This window comes from Musa acuminata, chromosome BXJ3-6 (genome assembly GCF_036884655.1).
Source record: "Musa acuminata AAA Group cultivar baxijiao chromosome BXJ3-6, Cavendish_Baxijiao_AAA, whole genome shotgun sequence".
In the NCBI taxonomy this organism is placed as follows: domain Eukaryota; kingdom Viridiplantae; phylum Streptophyta; class Magnoliopsida; order Zingiberales; family Musaceae; genus Musa; species Musa acuminata.
Window position 1 is genome coordinate 13,024,909 of NC_088354.1, and position 21,244 is coordinate 13,046,152.

The 21,244-nt window shown below is 41.1% G+C and overlaps 2 protein-coding genes across 3 annotated transcripts; one reads left to right on the forward strand and one right to left on the reverse strand.

Annotated features, from left to right (window-relative positions):
- Window positions 1-138: 138 nt before the first annotated feature.
- LOC103988087 (protein TPLATE) lies at window positions 139-11,223 on the reverse strand. Of its 2 annotated transcripts, none has more exons than XM_009406603.3 (7): window positions 9,840-11,216; window positions 8,594-9,190; window positions 7,510-7,871; window positions 4,465-4,768; window positions 2,979-3,101; window positions 1,595-2,050; window positions 139-893 (listed from the first exon to the last, which is right to left on the reverse strand). In XM_009406603.3, the coding sequence occupies exons 1-7, from the start codon at window positions 10,977-10,979 to the stop codon at window positions 393-395; spliced, it is 3,483 nt and encodes a 1,160-aa protein (XP_009404878.2). In that variant the 5' UTR covers window positions 10,980-11,216; the 3' UTR covers window positions 139-392. The 2 variants fall into 2 exon arrangements, 1 of the variants encoding a protein (XP_009404878.2); XR_001978816.2 differs by lacking the exon at window positions 139-893 and adding an exon at window positions 2,601-2,672 and having other exon boundaries at window positions 1,911-2,050; window positions 9,840-11,223.
- Window positions 11,224-18,437: 7,214 nt separating this feature from the next.
- Window positions 18,438-21,244, forward strand: LOC135641139 (transcription factor TCP8-like). The gene has a single exon (XM_065156225.1). The coding sequence runs from the start codon at window positions 19,226-19,228 to the stop codon at window positions 20,810-20,812; it is 1,587 nt and encodes a 528-aa protein (XP_065012297.1). The 5' UTR covers window positions 18,438-19,225; the 3' UTR covers window positions 20,813-21,244.

Sequence of the window (21,244 nt, forward strand, 5' to 3'; positions counted from 1 at the left end):
TAAAATTATCAATGTCCAGTAGCAAAAAAAATCTAAAATTGATATCAAATATGACTACAACCCAATTCTTGATCTCTTTTAACTCTAGAGATCAAAAATAACAACAGTTTTCTTTTTTGTTCAAGGTGATGATATATATGATTGTAAAAGAACAATTCACGTTATTTTTCATCCTGTACACTCTGATCCAAGGAAACCGGGGAACAACTCCCCTCGGTTTATGTATAAACCGGACAAGACGACATCAATCAAGATCACAGATATTAACAAGGCTGACTTACCATGTGCACGCAGACAAGAATTTTGCAATCAACAAAAAAATGAATTATCAAAAAACAAAAGAATTATGAGGTAGAATGAATGGCCAAAATTTTGAAGGTGAAAACCAAAACTCACTGAACTTTGACGGCTTTTTCTTTGCATAACATATGCCACTCCTGTAGAACTGCCGACTGAAGAGCACGATGTTCCACTTCCTCTGCTGTCAGAGTCGATAAGGTGGAAGGTTCTTTGGGGTTACCGTTCTCATCCACATTCTCTTTGTTTTTCTCATCTTCCTCCTTTTTCTCTTCAGCCTTTGGACGCTGTGGTGGGGGTTTGGCTGCCTTGAACAGGGCTATCTTTTCCATAGAAATCCTTAGCCTCTCTTTAGCCGCAATCTTAACCTCTTCTTCGGGCATGTACTCCACGCCCCCGTCTGTGATATCATCTAACCAGCCTTGTAGATCTGATCCTATTTCCTTTGTGATTGATGCATCAGAAGCACGGACGACAAACTTACACATCATCGTTGTTGTCTCATCTCCTAGATCAACATTTCTGCTCACCTCACTGGCACCGAAGATCATCATACCCACAAAACCACCAAACCAAGTTTTTGCAGCATAGCACAACTGTCGAGAAGAATCAGAATTTGAGACGTCAGTGATGCACAAGTAACTACTGTTACAATCAGCACAACAATCCAAACATCAACTAACTATGAAAATGCTACAAAACGCTTTTTGGTAAAACAGGATATGTGATTGCAGATCTTAATGTAGTATTTATTATATTACAATTAATTTATAAAACCACCGTAAGATCAGTTATGCCACATGGGTCAAAATGTCAGATATTTAGAGAACACAAAATTATTGTTGTTTAGATGAAATATTAAGATAGGTGGATACGGTTGATAGAAATAATAAAAAAGAAATGTTTATACTAATTAGTTGTAACTCTGACAAAAGATAAAATGTGGAAAATTGTTTAAATGATATCAACATATCCAAAGGAGACTATTAGTGCTCCACAAGGTATGCTAACCAGGATTTTGATGACAGCTGGAGGAAGACCTCAGAAAAAATTTTAGAAACAATGATAAAAAGAGATAAGTGCTCTTAGTTTGGCTAGCAAGTGATACCGCCCTAAAAAGCACCCCATGGCCAGAAAAGATTAATATAGCCACATCCATGGGCCATTATAACTTCTTGTTTTTGTTTTATATTCGAAATTAGAAAGTATAAATCCACATAGAAGAAACAGAATGCAGTTCAGAAGGGATAGCAGTTTGAATTTCGATACTTCTATGCATATATAACTATCCACTTACCTGAAAACCTGCTACCGTGCGGATAAAGTGTGAGCAGACTTGATGGAATGGCTTAGATGAGAGTGATTTCAATCCACTGAGAAATGGAGAAGCCTCATACTGCTGTGCAGCAGTGGCTTTGAAACCACTGCCTTCGTAAGTATATGCACCTGTGTACTCCAATATAGCAGGTAAACTTGGCCACAAGCGAAAATATTCAACGGGAGAACATTTATGTGGTAAGAGAAGCTCGGTTAGTGGGATCTTGTAAGGCTGGCACCTTAAAATCATGGGCTCTCCAAGCTCTGGTTTTAAGACACGCCTTTGTCGCATGACCTGAGAATCCTCTTCTGCATAGTCTCCTTCATAATCTCCAGAAACACCACTTCCATAGAAAGGGTAATACAAAACTTGAACCCAAAAGGCACATCTCTCAAAGTGTGAAACACCAACAGTGACACTGCTGAGGACCGGATCCTAAGATAAACAAATTTAAGTCATGCTACAAAGCTAGTACAGATTCCATCATGAATATTGTAGATAAACGATGTCTTATATGCAGCAAAAAATATTCCACGTGATTCACATTCTAACAAAAAAAACAGTCAAATTTAAACAACTGCCATATAGCATATACCAGTCAATCAAAGTAAGCATTGGGACTCCAGACGAGACAACAAGTTGCTTCAAAATGCCCAAACCTACATGTAGACATTTTTGTGATATGATGCTGGAATTCAACAGCCAAATAATTATTTTGACATATCAAGTAGGTCATTCGTCCATTTTGATATCATTGCAGTTCTTTAATGTAATAGCTCTTCACAATTTGATGATGGGAATAAATGAGAAAATTGGAACTTATCATGCAATAATATCTAAAACATAAAAAATTAATTTTATAGCTCAAGAGTTCAAAGGAAATACTGCAGAGTCCAGACTAATGTCTTCCACAAAATGACTTTCCACTTAATGTACTATGATAATTTGGAAAACTTAAAAGTGCACTCCTGCTCTATAGGCTTACAAGTGCTGATTTGTTCAGGCTGTAAGGATTTTGGAAGATACAATCAACCACCTATAACTGACAAGTCTGCTCCTGTTTAAAGATGAACAAAAGAATTGTTTCAGATTTATCATGCAGCATCCGCAAATGAACATAGATTCATGAATATAGAGAGGCACTTTTTTGTATATATAGCATATGATTGCAGTATGTATGCATGTGCAAGTGCGAACAAATGACAATAAAGTTATTTTCTTAAATGTGTCTGCACGTTATAAACACACATCAATGAGTGATAGCAAGGCAAAAGCAAATTGGAAAGCCAAAAGGCCTACAATCATTAAGTAGCAATTACAGAAGCAAAATCCAAGAAAATTAGCAGAGAATCCTGAAAGAAACCTGTGAGACAAGATTTCTTAGCTGTCGAACTGCTTGAAGTGACCCATCCATAAAGTACAGTGCTCCAGAGAGGCCAACCCGGATATCCACCCTATTAAGCTCTAGTTCAGTCAAGTTTAAGATCTGAAATTATTGATTTGATCAGAATGGTTAATATGTCTTGATGGCATAGTTTAAATAATACTCAACTACAAATGCAGTTAAATAAATCAGTGCATATAATGAGTTGAGATCATGACAAACTAAAACAAAAAAGGTATTTTAGCTTGAAAGTGAGAAAGAAATACCAAATTTTTGCATATAAACTAGTGCAAACCAGTGGTACATGGAATCATATTTCCAAACTCACAAGCCTTGACAAATAACTATTTGCTTGCCCTTCACTCGGACGCTTGTCTAACTGTAAGTATATTGTTTCATTATCAGTTAATATAGTAATAATAAGAAGTGATTTTTGTGATTCTAATTTGATGATACTAGGCTTTCTAAATTATATAAAGTCAACATCCAATACCTCACTTAAGAAGACTAAGAGATAAATGTCACTTTTTCCTTTTAAGTTATACTTCAACTTTCCTGTAACTCTATTTTTTTATCCATGACAAACAAAAAAATTAAATACACATTAGTAAGATATGTCAGACCAGCCTAGATGACTTGTCATGTTATTCTCAATATTTCTACCTACAACGTATGAGGAACAAAATTATCATACAAGAGATTGTCAAGAAACCTAATAAAGACATTGGCTGGAGGAAATGCACCCAACCAACAGGATATGCTAGAATTCTTGTCAGTTTCCTTTTCAGAAAAGATAACGTCCAGCTCTAAGTTAAAAAAACTAGCTAGCTATATCTCAGGTTCAAACAATCTTGATCTTTGACTTGAGTGCTACACACCAAAATAAACAACCCAAAGTGAGTCATGCCACACTTAAGCTGCAGATGAAAAAAAATCTGCTGAACCAGGTCATTTTTGTAAGTGATTCAAATTTAAACGACAATGAACAAGACTATCCTCAATAAGTGCAATCATCTGCATTTCCTTTTTTATCTTTCTCTTTAGACGCAAACATACATTCCAACATTTTCATACTTGCAACACAAAATTTCCATATGCATTGATTCCAGATTATCAAATATTCTCACCATGAACATGCTTTTTGTTATTGCTTTCTCATAAGTTTGCCTCTTGCACATGAGAGTTACACAACAACTGAATAAGCTCCATACAATCATCATGCTATACACCTTGATTTCCTATCTGATTTCCCCTTCTTCTTGTTTTAGTACCAAAATCTCCTACATTCTGCTAATTCTTGGAAATACTTCTAAAATGTTTATGTTCCCTCACTTCTTAATTTGAAATATTAAGACAATACAAAAATTATAGATGCTAATATATGCAAAAGTTGGTTGCAAGCAGAAATAACCATCTGAAATCAAGAAACATACACAAATATCAACAAAGTATATAAGTGTGATACCTTCAAGTGAAGGGTGATCCTCCCATCCATCGAATCTGCCAGATGATATGCTTCAACATAGCAAGGATCACTACTACCAGTTAGAGAATGTGCTTTTGGAGGTACTTTATGCTTACTAGAGTCGACACCTTTGGTTAACAAAAGTCTCAATTCACTGGGGTCAGGCCTCCAGAGCTCTTGAATGGCCTTATGAACCAATCCTTCCAATTTTCTGTCTTGGGCTGCAGATGTCTCAAAGAACTGAACTGTGAGTTTATGGTGGCTAAAAGGATAATCTCCCATAGTGTCACTAATTCCTACCCATCTGAAAATTATTACATGTCAGTCATTCTTCAAAGCATCAAATAGTTTACAGCATTCGTTGCTACAAAGATCAAAAAAGAAGTCCAAGCTTCAAACAACACAGAACTACAGTTGAGTCAGATGATCGAACTATGAAAGACATTAGCACAGGAGCAAACCTGTACATTGTTTTTATCAATCTTTCATAACAAAATACATACATATAGAAATGCAATTACTAATTACTTCATGCTCTTCCCATGTTTTAGCAACACCACAAATTTTTTATTCATGGATCTGAATAGCCTCTTGGATCCATGCTTTAGAGTAATGATTTACTATTGTACCCCAAGAGTTGAGTTCCACAAGATGGAAGTATAAGAAAAAAATCCACAATGGCACCATGGTGTCACGAACGGTCGTCGCGCACCCGCAACAACTTCGTTCAACGAACCGTTCGTCGCTCTAATCTACATGTACAGCTGCTTGGCAGCATGTTTTGACTTGGTTTTAAGTCCTTTTGCTTGTAAAAATGTAAGTTCAAACAAGTTGCAGTGCTACAATGCGACCGCTCACCGAACTGAGCAAAACAGTCCCAAAACAGCTCCGTTTTCGCGTACCACGGGCTGATTTCTGCAGCCCGTTGCTGCACGCAAAACGTCAGCCATCTCAGCACCCTGGAACCACCCGGGTGGCACAGGGCTGGATGGGGCTTCGGTATAGTGTCGAGCGTTAAACACTCTTTCGCAAGTTCGCACGTTACCTTGGCGGGAACTTGTTGTCGTGCCCGGCACTCAGTGAGCAGCTGTTTGTGGACTTGCAGCTGTTCATTCAACCTTTTAAAGTCCTTATTTTTCCCCTCTCCCTCTTTTCTCTTGTGAATGTAAGGTGCTCGCTGAATTGCTTGTAAAGCTTCCCCTTTTCGCGAGACGTCGGGACTTGTCCGTCACTCGTTCTTCGAACTAATCAACTTTCTCTTTTTACAGGTCTTTCGGGACCTGCAAGAGGTTGCAAGTGGGCTGATCTTTGCGGACGCAAATCGCAAGAGCGAAGCGCGACTTAGACAACGCAAGCTAAGTTGGCGTCTTTGCCGCAAGGGTGCCTCGCGACTTAGGCAACGCAAGCTAAGTTCGCGTCTTTGCCGCAAGGGTGCCTCACGCCTTAGGCAATTCCAGCTAAGACCGTGATAGTGGAGCAGTACTTAATGCAGTATCACTTAATTTGGTATGCCCCAGTGTAAATATGCCGTGCACCTAAGTGGCCATATAAGAATAAAGGTTCATGATAAGCTTGAAAAAATTTGAAGGATTTAAAAAAAATATATACTGGAGATATTTAAATCTACTTTTGAAGTGCATATCCATTGTTTCAAAAAAGGGTCAGGAATGTTTTCCATAAATATCTACCCTTTGGCAGTTCATTTTTAGTGTCACAGGATTCATCAGAATTGTTGGAACTGCAACAGCCTTCCTCACCCACCAACCATCAAAATATGTGACTGTGCATTCTCGTATACTGCCCATGTATCCTCCAATCTCCAATCCTATCTCTTGTACCCTGTCTCATTCTCTCATTCGCTTCATATGCCTTAAGAGTGTGAATGATGAACATGGAAAAAAATATCAGCTAAAAGTACTGAACATGCAATAAAGGTGTCCAGCAAGAAACAGATTTCTTTCTCCACCTCTACTTCCAATTCCACAATCCTCTTGTCCACTCACTCTCCTTTTTCTTATTTCCTCCTCTATGTAGTCCTCTCTGCTGAAGTTGGTCACTTACTGCTACATTCCATCTAAAATCAGCCAATCCAAACATATTCACGCCGAATCAACTGCAGAATTAGATTGAGTGATAATCATCAATTAGATAAAAGTTAGGACCAAAGCTGGACTACATCAGATTATGATTGGCCAATTCCCAAAACCTTGGTAATAAGCATATTAGTGCTCCAAAATTCTTTCTGTAGCCAAGTTCTACATTAATTAGGCTAGGAGAACAAAATCATACTTGTCCTGATAAAAATATCATCTGCAAGTTTGTTTTTATTGAGTACTGTAGTGCATTCTACACAACTAAAAGAAACAATTTTTGCATTATATGAAACATCAATTTTCTAAAAATCATGTCAGAAGCTACACAAAAACAAGATTATCAGTATATGGTTCATTCCATGAGGATGTTTAATCTATTAGTTATATGAACATGTTGTGGCTTTCCGAAGAAAATATGCTGCCTCATTGATAGGAGATCTAAGTAAAAGTTAACAGTCTTTAATAACATTAATAGACTCCGATCTGTCAAATATCTACCTAAGATGTAAAGTTACGAGCATTAGACAGTAGACACCCTTCCAAGCTAGCAGCACATGTTTATCAACTTATCTTTATTTCTCTCAGTTTGAGAACCCATCAACTTAACCAAAGAAAAGTGTATATTTAGTTAAAAAATATCCTTGTCTTGGTAAATGCAGTTACAACAACATGACCAGTGTTTATTGCCCTATCAAGAGAACAATTCTTGGAGTCAACAACAACACAAACATATAAGACAAATGCATTACCAAAATGGACTTAACTGAAGCATTTCTCAATCATTTTTAAGCTTTTTGGTAAATGCTATAATCAACAACTGAAACACATTTCTTAGTTTAAGTATCTAATTGATTAAAATGCATATCTAATCAGATAATTCCACACAATAATAAACTCAATCAACTGATGAAAAACACACTTGCTGAACTTGTAACGTGCACAAAGGACTGACCTGCTTTCTGGATGACTTGTAACAAATTTTAACATCTGCAATATATAGCGACTTTGATGCTTGTTTACAGAGTCAGCCATGGAACCACCTTTAAAATCTTCAAGTTCTTTACTCAACAGTTGTCCTGCTCTGGGATTCCGTGAACCTAGACGTTGTGCACAAATAAGGACTGCTTGCACATCTTGAAGCTTGTTTGAAGTAGTTGCAGAGGAATCAGTATTAAACAACATATTGTGTATATTGGATATAAATATGTTCAATGGATCTTCTGGATCATCAGCTAGTAGTGGATCAAGACCCTCCATATCAAAGTGTTCAGCAATGGCCCAAATCAAGCGTGCAGATATTCTCGGTGTATGCACCTTGCAGAGCAAAATAGATCTTTAACATGATAAGTAGGCAGGCGAGGACAATATGTGTGTTTGTATAAACAAAATAGATAAAACACGTAAGAAGAAGAATGAGAGTCAATAGAACGACATGCAATTGCTATTTTACAATTGACGGCTAAGGCACATATGATATTGTTAAAGAGGACAGTAGGCTGTTTTAACGAGAAAGGAGCCTTGGCAACTTCAAATATTTCTGAAAGGGTTAAGCCACTGTCACATTTTCATCCTGAATAAAGCAAATGAACTGATATGTACAAAAGTCTCTTTTGATAGTTATTTTTTATATGATTATCATAGTCTCATACTATTACAGCCTCACAGGAATATTAATTTACCAATTCAAAACAGATGCATAAAAAGAGCATGATAAACAATTACATCTAGCTGATAATCTCCCAAGCACCCGACGGTAAAAACATTCAGCCAAATTTAAGAAAAAAATTGAATACGAGAGAAAAAAAGAGGCATTTATGCAAAAATAAATTGGTTGTTTCATTGCAATCTTGAAAAGTACTGAACTTAATGCAGAAAATGGCAATTTACTAGTGTATTTTATCTCTATTATTTCATGCTTGCTCACTACAAATTTGCAAGTTCCTGCATATGTGCAATGCCTTAGCATTTCTTCACAATCATTTTCCACGAGAAAAAGATGTATCAGATTTGGTTGTGACAAAAATAATGCTACTAACCTCACGCAGATCTTTGATAAGTTGTAATTGCAAGTTGCGTAACCTAGTCTCATACAGAATCTGCTCCTGAGAAGCACCATCTTTGATCCTTTTCACGCCTCCTCTTGTATCATAAATGTGACAGAGCCTGACGAGCAACTTCAGGTAACAATCAATGGCATAAGTTCGTCCATCACAGTCCCACAAAACACATGGCCGACACACTTCCACAACCTCTAAAGCTGATTCTGTCCAATTCAGTGCACCATAACCAGTTCCATAGGCTAAAGCACCAATGACTCTGCCCTCCGTTCCAGAATTTTTCTGCTCAGGCAACGGAAGAGATAACTGAAAGCAGCTTTCCACTAGTGAAGCAACTAATTCCTCTCTGAACAAACTTTTACTTATTACGCTGTTCAAATCATCTTTTATTCTTACATCCTCAAAAAGTGAGGTAATGTCTGTTCCAGGAAGAGGCTTCTGTCCTCTTCGCACACTTTCTTTTGCAAAAAGATCGACACAAAGGGCTGTACGGCAAATACATGCCAGAGCATACATACGATCTGATTCTGCCCTCAGGTTTCTCACCATCAGAAGCAGCCTCTTAAACAAAGAAACCTGAAATAAGGAGGAATGAGAAAAAAAATTAACCCTACAAAACTCCATCAGAGTAAAGAATACCTACACTTACCCCTCTGAATTATCAGAAAAAATAAACTTTGTAATTAAAGTACAGTATCAGGCAAATCTTGCAGCACTCTTACCATTTCTTATATTGTATGTTCTGAAAAATCATATCTTTGAATAGGATCAGCACCTAGTGCTTTAGTCTTCTATTGTTTATTAAAGAACATTACTAGAAAGTAAGTTAACATCACTAATCTAGTCTAAACATGAAAAAGCCAAACAAACAACAAGGTGTTTGGGTTTGTGTACATACATCATGCACATACATATATACACATGTGTATATATACATGTACATACATATATGAATATATATATATATATATAAATGCTTGGTTGTGTTTGGATTTGTGTTCTTGATATTTACTACGTTAGAGCTTGCATATGCAATAAAGATCTGGTGGCAGCATTTGGTTAGTTAGACTTGCTAAAGTCCTGGCTGCCTTTTTTGCATATGTAGTTGCTCGCTTAAGTTCTTTAGCATGTAAAAGATCAGCTCATGTCATCTTTGGCTATTGAGACCACCAACAGATAAGTAAATAAAAGACCACTAAGTAGACAAAATGGACTGGCGGTGCACCTGCATGCTGAGATCGAGAAGGTGGAGATTCGTGACGACAGCCCTCACAATGCTTTCTCTAGCAGAAGAGAACTCCTGCCTATCCCAGAGTGTGAGAATGGCAATGATTGACGCTGAAGCCCACTCTGGCTTCCCTCCCGGAACATCAGCCAGCGAGAGCATATTGATCCCGACCTCAAATATCAGAGGCGGATCCAACGAGCTCAAGAATGGAAGGAGATGGGAGACCACATCCGAGACCCCCACGTGTTTCTCAGCGCTCGTCGAGGAGTCCGCTGCGGCAGAAGCGCTCCTGTCGTTGCTGCTCCCTCCCAGCCTGGAGATCTTCCGGAATACCTCAACCGAGCCAGATGCCACGGCCTTGGTAGCAAAGACGAGTGGGAACACGGTGACACGGAAGCTCTCAATGGGGAGGACCAGGGAGCGGGCTATGAGGGCGTTGCGCTTCTTCCAGACGAGGTCGATGGCAGCGACGACCCAGTTGGAGCGGATGGCGAAGGAGTTTTCGCCGTCGATGAGCTTGTCCCCCGCAAGGCGGCTCATGCGCTTGGTTTCGAACTCCTGGAAGAGACGGCCGACGGCCTCAAAGGCGGCACGGGAAACGGCGTCGGAGCGGTCGAGGGTGCCTTGGTTGATACGGGCCCACCAGGCGGAAGCGCGGTCGAGAAGGCCCGGGGCGGTGTGGCAGAGGAGAACGAGGTCGTCGCGGGCAAGGACGCATCCGAGGGTCTCGGTGGCGGCGAGGCGAAGGGTGTCGCTAGGGGAGTCGAAGAAGGCAGCGATTTCGCGGTGGGCGTCGGCGACGAGCCGGGGGAGGCGGTGGGATGGGAGGGCGGAGAGGATGGAGACGGCGGCAGCGGCGACGTCGGGGTCTGGGAAGTCGAGGTCGGAGCGGACGGCGGAGCAGACGGTGTCCCACAGGTCGGGGGTGAGGCGAGTGGACCGAATGAGGTCGAAGGCGAGCTTCTTGGAGACAGCGGAGGCCGGGGATGCGAGAATCTCCTCGCAGGTAGAGCGGGCGACGGCCGACACGTCCCGCCCCGCCGCCGACTGCTGCAGCGCCTGCAGTAGCGCCCCCGACTGCCGCAGCGCGTCGTTCGACCGCAGGTCCGCCTGGATCTGCGCGATCAAGATGTCCATCCCTCGCTCGCAATTCCTGTCTTTCCCCTCAAGAACAAGGAGATTGAGGCGGGACGTGGTGATGGGATTGGGTCGGATCGGGATCTCTATCCTCGGGTAGAAAGGGGAGAGGGGGGGGAACGGGACCTCTCATGGCAGTTGGGATCAACAGGGAGGTGGCGGAAGAGACTTGTATTCCGGCTGATGAGCTGCAACAATCAAAGCCCAAGGCGTAGTAACGAAGAAACGGCATTTGGGCCTTCGATGACACCTATCTCTCTTCTTTCTATTTTTAAGAAGGGCTTTTAACATAGTTTCTAATTAGTGTGTATATATATATAATTTAATCGATCTAATAAATTTAATTCAATAACTACAAATCATGATTACTAGTAAGTTTTTCAGAAAAACAAATTTAAATATCTAAATGCTCTTTAATACTTTTATTGAAAATTTAATTTTAAAGATATAAATACAGGAATTACAAATTGTAGAAATATAGATAATATATCTCTAAAGGGAATTAGATATTATTTAGAAATTTTATTTGTGGGATTGACTGAAGATGACTAAATATTTATGCACATTTTTAGTATTAAAAAAATAAATACATGAAACATAAATTAGAGGGCTATATATCATTAATTTTGCTTGATGTCTTCATTTTCCTTAAAAGTAGTATAGCATGCAATTTAACCCTAAATTCTTATTGTTTTCATATCGTAAACAATAATTAAAAACATGGGCCTAATTAATGCCATCTTCAATTTGGGACTTTGTTGAATGAAAAACACTAATCCAAGAACTTATTGAAAATGTCTAATTTTTCATGGTTTTTTACTTCAATTATTTGTGATATATATATTATATAAATATTTATTGAAAATGTCCTGTGAAAATGATGTACAAATCAAAGAAAGAATTCCAAAGGAGAGACACCACTGAATCATAAATATGATCATTCTGTACATTAATTAATCCCTTTTGATGATTCAATGAATGCCAAACATATCAAGTTGAACAAACAACTGCCTATCATCTAAGCTTTGGCAAAAAGATAGTAACACATATTATGAACAACTATATAGATCTTTCTAGTATCATTAATATTATTTATTTTATATTTTTAATTATAATATATATATATAGGTTTTTTTAGCATGATCAACTACTACTATTATAGCAACTACATGGATATATTAAGTTTTTCTCTCTGTCTCCTCCTACCATTTATTAATTATAATATATATTATATATAGATTTTTTTTAATATGGATGGATAGCTTAAGATTTTCTTTATATCTTCTAGTTATCACTAATATTAATTAATTAATATTTTAATTGTAATATATATGATATACATAGGTGTTTTTAGCACATGATCATGCTCTCCGATTTTACATGTATTAGAGCAATTAAATAAAAATAATTTTCTTTCAATCTTATCCACCTCAATATTTTCATATTAATGACACAAATTATAAGTACATTATGCATGAACAACAAAAAGAGTCATAAATTGTCTATTGAGGAAAACTCAATATAAATAAGCTGCAGTGCATCACTGCAGTTGTGCTCATCCCATGACTCTGATGTATCTCTTCCACCCAAAAAGAAGAAGGAATCCTTAATGATTTCATGAGCCGGCCATGAAGAAAGTTTCATTACTATGTCACCAAAGTCAACATGACAATGACTTGCATCGAAAGCACTGTTGCAGAAGACTTGGTAGTGAAGCATTCATTGCTAATGAGGTCATTTGGACAATGTTAGATGGGAGTCTCAAACACATGCAACTCGATACGACCCTTAAATCCTCTCTACGATCACCCAAAGAAGCTTTCTTGAACACACACCGACCAAAGGAATCATTAAGAGACACCAAGCGTTTATTTGAGCCCTAGAAATCCAACGAAGCCCAACTAGCAATTCACGATCACACATTCCGACATCGAGGATCAAGATGGGAACTTGCAGATTAGATAGCAGCTCCGAAGGCATAAATGATTGATTTCACACAGAGAATACCCGAATCTCTAATGACCGAATTAGAATCGAGCAAAAATACCGAGAGATTTACTAAGAAAACAGGGGGAGAGTAAAAAAAAAGCACTCTTTCGGTGGCCGAGCGGGAGATGAAACCTACCGGAGAAAGACGGCGAAAGGCATTTCTATCTGGCAGCCGGGGGCGAGGAAGAGACGGGGCGACATGGGCGGCGGCGGACACCCTCCCCGGTTCTCGGCTGCTATTTGGTACATGTGGCAAGCGTCGGGCCGATCGCGTCTGCCTGCATATTTCGAGCTTACCACGTAAAAGAATAATTTGTTTTATGAATTTTTTGTTAAATAAAAGTAATTAAAAATCTGTTGATTTTTTTTTTGAGTAATTAGAAATTTTCGAATAACCGTTTTATTATTTTCCATTTGTTATGAGAAAATAGAAATGTGGGTTTGTAATAATATTATTTAAAATTCAAAAAAATTACCCTATTTTTATTTTTAATTGTATTAAATATATTAAAAAATAAATAAATATTTTCGAGTCACATTTAAGATATCAATTATCTTTAGCTAATATAGAGTTTAATGATTGATGATGATGATGATGATCGATAACAACATCCTACGATCAAAATCTATTATCATCATTTATTTTTTATTAAATAAAATAAAATATATATTCCTTTGATTTTAATTATTTTTTATATTTTTAACTATTTGATTGGATAATAAAAAAAATTTAAATTCTAATTTTTCTCGATATATACTTTTACATCTTTAATAATAAGTAAATCGATTCAAACCTAACATATGAACAAAATCCGAGTGTATGATGCAAGTCGAGACGTCCAAAAAAAAAAGGATTTTTTATTTGCTAACTAAAACTATCCAAAACTTAAATTGTTAAGAAAGGATCTAATATATGCTTTTAACACTATATATATATACCCCTAGAAAACTATAAACATTATATGCAGCATGTGTAGAAGAAGCTCTACCGAAATATTGTAGTATCAGATTCTACTTGAGGTGTCTGTGGTCTTCCTCCTCCGATGTCATCTTCGATCATCTAACAGCAGCTTCGCAGTGGCATTTACTTGAAGAAAAAGGATATTATGTTGTCACAGGTCAACTTCAGCGATGCAATCCCGCTTCGCTTTCCTGTGATGTTATGTGCCACACCACATGATGCTTATCACCGCACTGGTGCAGTCCAGGGAGGCAGGTCTCCTCCACAAACCACACCGAAGGCCGTGCAGGTGTGTGGCATTCTCAGCATGGCGTCGACATCACCTTCTTGCCTTTCCTCTCAGCACTGTTCGTGGCTTAAGATGTCCACGGATCTGTTCGGCGGAGCAATCTCCTCCCTGTAGCCATCGCCTGGTGGATTCTGCACTTTGTGCTGTCAAGAAACAGCAGCCGTGCCCATCATCTGCATGGCTAAATGATGCAGCCAAATGAGCAGTTCCTCCGCCGTATGCCTCACCATCTTCCCCAATCATTCTTCTTCTTCTTCTTCTTCCAGCCTCTTATTGATCATACATGGTTTCTGTCCATCGAATCCCATACCACCCCACCCTATACTTCCCTTACACAAAAGAGAAGCGAAAGAAGTGTATCAGTCAACAATTTGAACTTCAATTACTAATAATGGATCCAAATTCTTATGATATATTTTATATTGTAATATGATGAACCTTATTTTACTATAAATCTTAAATCACAATGTTTAATTTATTATTTCAACATAATGAATCCAATTTCCTATATGAGCTTTTTATTTCACTAACCATAAAGTTTAATTTAATAATATTACAAGAAAATGAACCTTAATTTTTACTAAAACTATTATATTGATTTCTTATATAATTATAAAGTTTAATTTAATATTTCAACAAAATGAATCATATCTCATTAGGCTCTCTTTTCTTTTTTTTTTTGTCTTTTGCCTCAATAAATCTATTCTTATTTGAAAATACTAAATGTAAAATCTTTGAGAAGAAGATTAAAGACACTAATAACAAGAAAAGCACACACTAAATGTAAAAACTTTGAACTATTATTGCCTGTTGTTTCACTACACCTCCAATAATAATTAAAAGGACATGCACTGTCAAAGGAGGCCATCATGCAATGATTTCCAATAATTTCCATGTTGCCTTGATGGATGCTTGCACCATTAAATGCTATTCTAGCTCAATCAATCCTAGTCTTTTTCTCATTCTTGCCAACTTGATGGCTTGGTATGTGGAAAAAGAGTTCCTGATGTTTGTTCTCTGGATCTTGAAAAGGAGACATGCCAAGCTTGCATCCATGAGTCTAATATTTGAATAAGTAGGGGAAGAATCATGATTGGAATATTACAACTTGCAAGATTAATGGCTGAAGGTGTCAAATCAGCTTGACCTAAAGTCCTCCTAGCCTTTTCCTTCCCACTGGTTCAGATTGAGATCTGGTCCTGCTACCCAATCTTTTAAGAAAGGAATCAAATATGGTGGTGTAGGTCCTCTACAACTTTGGCCGTAGAAAGTGACTACCAAAGGCCACCTAAAATGATGAATTGTCTACTTGGCTGTAATTTTATCTTTGATTCAAATGTTAAGTTGTGGAATAGATTTATAATTTTATCTAGGATTTGGTTTAAACAGAGATGATAAAAAAAAAACGACTCGGATCGAATCAATTAGAATTTTATCGATAGAAAATACGATACGATACCTCACGTGAGAAGGAGAGTCAGTCCATCTTCATCCATTTTAATTTGTGGATTGTTTGGTTGCTTAGATTTTTTTTTTTCTCTAGATGTATGTACTTTGATTTTGATTAGTTATTTTTTAATATTTTATATCAATTAAAATAATTATTTCATAAATATTAATTTTATTTAAAAATACATAAAATTCAAACTCATTGAATAGTTTTGTATGAATGATCACTTATCTCAAAAGCTTAGACCCATAGGAAAGTACTCGATTAATCTTAAACATCCATAATCCAATACCTTAAATTTAAGAATGTAATAATAATAAGAAAGAGTCAACAGCTTTATTATATTAAAATCATCATATCATATTTTAGGATTCCTCGAAGCCAATATTCTAGAAGGATAAAAAAAAATCTAAATACACACAATTAAGATTTGATTCCCTTATAAATATCTTATATATATTTTTAAGTTTTTGATGAAAAGATAGAAATATGTAATGAGTATTTTATGTGTTACGAGTTTCTCTAGAATTTAAGTTCCTCGAGGTCTACACGAGACTTTGTGATTAATATGACACGAAGAAAACTTTAATTTTTCTTTACTAATTTAAGTAAAAGTTATCAAATTATGTTAAATCTTATGATATATTTTTAATTATTATTCTCTTTTAATTTTTCAAGTTATCTCGATGCAAATGAATAGTTATCATGTCAAATATATGGTCTCTCGTCTGATTATTTGAATCATATGGATGTAGATTGAGCTCCATGCCACTCACTAAGCTCCATGCCACTCACTAAGCTGTCCTAAGAACCCCCATCGCATCGCAGAAGTGCAACAAATGCAATGCTGCTTCTCCATCTACTAACTCACCTCCTAATCTCATCTTTTGCGCTCAGTGTGGAGACTGATTGATTAATGGATGTTAGCTGGGGTACCAAGATTGGATGGTACGGGTGAGATCAAGCCTTGCCTGTGTCAATCAATGCAGGAAAGAGGGATGCCAGAAGGCAGGCATGTGAAGAGATGATGGAGTCAGGATGATGGTTTTAGCAAGCTCCAACATGAAGTTGTCTACCTGTGACTGTTCGAGCTTGAAATGTGGAAAGAGTTGCAGCTCGAGGACCCACCTCATTACCATCCCCACCTGCATCAGGAAACCCTCCATTAAATGTCAGTGATAGATTTGGCTACGCCGCACTCTCATACCAAAAGTGCTACACTCCTCTTCTGCACAACCATCATCTCTTATGTTTCGCGAGGAAGACAGGCACAGGACCATTGCTGAGATCTCAGTTGGCGTCATTCGCACTCGTGTTAATCTCAAACACAAGCTGACCAGCTCAAGAGAATCCACTAAGCTTATGTAGAGAGAGAGAGAGAGAGAGAGACCGTACGAGCAGGACGGTGAAATGGAAAGGAGAGCATGCAGTTCTACGGCTCACAATAATTGATCGATCACCGTCCTCCTCCTCCTCCGCCTTTGCGTCTCTTTTTACCGCAGTAACTATGCACGCACGCACGCACGCACGCACGCACGCGCCATTCCGCAGGCGAAAGCAGAGCTGAAGCCATGCAGTCGCTGTACTTGCTGGCTTTCACCCTCCACCTCCCCTGCTTCACCCGTCTCCCTCACAATAGGAAAGCCCCTGGCGCGGCTTTCACTCCCAACAGTGGAAGCTTGGCCGGTGAAGAACCCAAAACCAGCTCAAATCTGATACGCTTCTGTGGAATGAAGCCACGGAGACGGACGCGGACGGAGCGGCGTTGCTTCAAATTATGGCATCGGTGAGTGGGATGGGATGGGATGGGGTGGGGACGCGGGAGGGGTCACCGTCAGGAATTCACATACGGAGTAGCCAACAAAGGTGGGGGTGATGCAGGAACAGCGATGCTGCTGTGTCTGGTGACCAGAGGCCGCCATATAATACACCATTACTCCTCCGTGTATTTGAATCCGCACCTCGCTTTCCTTGCCTCTCCTGCCCCCCTCTCCAACTTGCTCTGCAACTTGGCAGGGCGCAGGGCAGGCCACCGAGCGCACGTGGGTCAGGTGGTGGCTCGATGCTCGAGCCGGGTCCTGACACCCAGTCGCGTGTGGTGCAGCAACCCATTGACATGGTGATCCACCTGGGAGTCAACAAAAGGAAGGCTTCCCCAGGCTTTGATCGGCGCCATGAAAGACCACATATCAAAAGAAGAGAAAAGAAGGAGACACATCGGATCGCTACCGGCCTCCTAACCATCTCCTCTCCGCGAGTTGGTGCACCAGAGGCCGGTCGAGAGAGAGAGAGAGAGAGAGAGGCGGGCAGGCCAAGATGGAGTAAAATAATCAAACACATTGTGATCATAATGTAAGCGGGGGATAAAGTTGGGGATGTCCGTGCTGCTGTATCTATCCATCAAAGGAGGGGGCGAGGTGGGGCAACCTGGAGTTGACTGGCAGATGAGTATTCTACTGCTACTGCTGGATCATCTTACGAGGGTAGGAGGAGTCTGCTGCATCGACTGGAGGGGTCAGTGTGCAAAGGTTTTTTCTTTTGGAAAGGAAATTTCTTGAAAAGAAGAGATGGTTGTGTTGGGATGAGCTGTCATCAGCATTAGATGCTTTATCTGACGCCCACCTGCGATGTCTGGCTGCTGCTGCTGCTGCTGCTGCTCCATATTACCGCAGGGGAGCAGTAATAATCATAGACTGAATCCTGCATCAACCAAGTAGGAAGTGAGATTAGCATTGGGCAGTGATGGAATGAAGTGAAAGAGACATGGGTTTGCTAGGTTTTTAACTGCATCTTTCTAAACCAGCAGTCTATATTCATTATTCTGTTCGAGGCCCCACGAGTGGTTCTCAGACTCGAAGCAGTGACAGAGAAAGGAAGAGAGGGAGAGAGAGGAATCATAAGAAAGAGGGAGAGAGAGAGAGAGAGAGGGGTGAGGGAAAAGAGAAGAGAAGAGAAGAGAAGGGGGGAAAAAAGCTGAGGCCTGAGGGAATTAGGGTTTAGGATCTAAATCTCCGCGACCCTCCTTTGCTTTCCCCTCCTCTCAACACATCTCCTTCTTTGTGTTCGTATTTTATTGGTAGTCTCTCTCACTCACTCACACACACACACACACACACACTCTCTCTCGGTCTCGCTTCTGTGTCTGTGCGTTTAAACGATCTAAAGTTGCGTCTTCCCCACCTCCCATCCGCTCTCCCTTTCTCTCTTGCTCGCGTGCGTTCGTTCTTCTTTCTTCCATTCTCGCCCACACTGACGCGCGCGCACAGGGGACGACAGTGAATCAAGAGAGGAGAGAGCCCCACGCCAGTCTTCCAGCCAAGTATGCAGCGGCCCCCTGCACGTGTTCCCCCTCGCAAACCCTAACTAGGTTCTCTCTCTCTCTCTCTCTCTCTCTTTCTCTCTCTCTTCCTCTTATTATTTCTTCGGATTTTTTTTTACGAAAAATCTCATAAAGAAATATATAGAGTTCGAGAGGAAAAGAGAGAGAGAGAAAAAAAAGGAAAAGGAAATAATTGCTGTGGATTTATAGGGGAGATTAGAGAACAGTAAAGGAAGATATGGAAAAAAGTGAGCATGGTAGGCATGGAGGTGGAGGAGGAGGAGGAGGAGGAGGAGGTAGAGGGGGAAGAGTTCCAACAAATAGCAACAGCAGCAGTGGAACCAGCAGCAGTAGAAGCACTTCGGAACACCACCAGCAACAGCACTACTTTGGCCATCATCACCAACAGCAGCAGCAAGGAAGCAACAGCAGGCCGTCGACGCTCGACAAGGTCGCCTTCGAGAGCCGCGGCTCCGTAGCCCCCTTCATGGGCTCCATCATCCACCACGGTGCGTCTGGCCGAGGCGTCGTCGACGCCTCCCTGGCCATCTCCACCGCCAAACCTGACCCCGGCGGGGCCGTTGGCCCCTCCTCCTCCTCCCCCGCTGCCGAGGCGTCCAAGAAGCTCGCAGTCGCTGGCACCCCGGCCAAAAGATCCTCCAAGGACCGTCACACTAAGGTCGACGGCCGCGGCCGCCGGATCCGCATGCCGGCTATCTGCGCCGCACGTGTGTTTCAGCTGACGCGGGAGCTCGGGCACAAGACCGACGGCGAGACCATCGAGTGGCTGCTGCAGCAGGCCGAGCCGGCAATCATAGCTGCCACTGGTACCGGTACGATCCCAGCCAACTTCTCCACGCTCAACATCTCGCTGAGGAGTAGCGGCTCCTCCTTCTCCGCCCCGGCCTCCAAGTCCGCCCCGCTCTCCTTTCACGCGCTCGCCCTCGCCCACCACCGCCCCGACTTCGAGCTGGTGACAGACCCTGGTGCTGCCGCAATGCTCGGCTTCCACCAGCTCCACCATCATCCCCACCAGCACCAGCTCCTGTCCGCCGACCAGATCGGGGAAGGCTTACAAGGCGGAGTCGGCAGTGGCGGTGGCGACTCCACCGACACCTATTTGAGGAAACGATTTAGAGAGGATCTCTTCAAAGACGAGCAACAGACTCCTCCCCAGCAGCAGGAAGGAGGCGGAGGGGCCGGCCCCTCGTCGCCGTCGTCGGTCTCCAAGTCCGTGAGGGCGGGCAGCGGGCTCCAATTGCAGCAGCGATCACAGCAACAAGACGCAGCAGCTGCAGGACTGACGAGGTCGCCAGGGATCCTCCCTGCGGCGGCAATGTGGGCAGTTGCCCCGAACAGCGCAGCTGGCGGAGCGTTCTGGATGCTTCCCATGTCCGCAGGGTCAGCCGCGCCGGCAGTGGCCGCGGCCACCGGGTCCTCAGAGCCGTCCATCTGGACGTTCCCGGCCATGGCCGGGCAGTACCGCGGCGGGATCAGCGGCGGAAACACCATCCAAGCGCCACTCCAATTCATGTCACGAGTAAACTTACCTGGTGCCGCCGACTTCCAAGGTGGCCGTGCTCTGCCGCTGGGATCGATGGTGCTGCAGCAGCCCACGAGCGGCGTGGCGGCTCAGCATCTCGGCCTGGGAACGTCCGAGACTAACCTGGGCATGCTTGCGGCGCTCAACGCGTATAATAGAGGAGGTGGCCTGAGCATGAATTCTGAGCACCACCACCCAATGGATCACCATCACCAAGCCCACACCCATCAGCAACAGCAAAGCGCAGACAGTGACGAGGACAACCACACCAGTTCACAGTAGAGGCGAGGAGAATTCACATTTGCGTCATCCCACCGTGTTCAGTAAGATCCTAAGCATGCATGGTAGAAACAAACAATCCAATTGGAGCTTCGAATCCAGGAAACGGAGACTGTCCCTCCCCCTTTTCCTTCTTGTTCTTCTTCTTATTCTTCTTCTTCTTCTTCTTCTTCTCTTTTGACTTGCAGAAGGTGAGCTTGGCGTGCAAAAAAGAACCCTTTAAATTAATGGACAGTGTTCTTTCAGCTTGTGAAAGAATACTTCCATCGCTTCTCTTTCTTTTATTTTTGTTCTATTCTGCTTGAGTGTTGTGATTTTAAGAACCTGATTTGTGGGTCCAAATGGGCCGCAAGAGTGGGGAACAAAGATTTGTATAGGGATCCAATTCGTCTCTGTAGTATAATTCTTTGTTTGTTCGAGAGAGAGAGAGAGAGA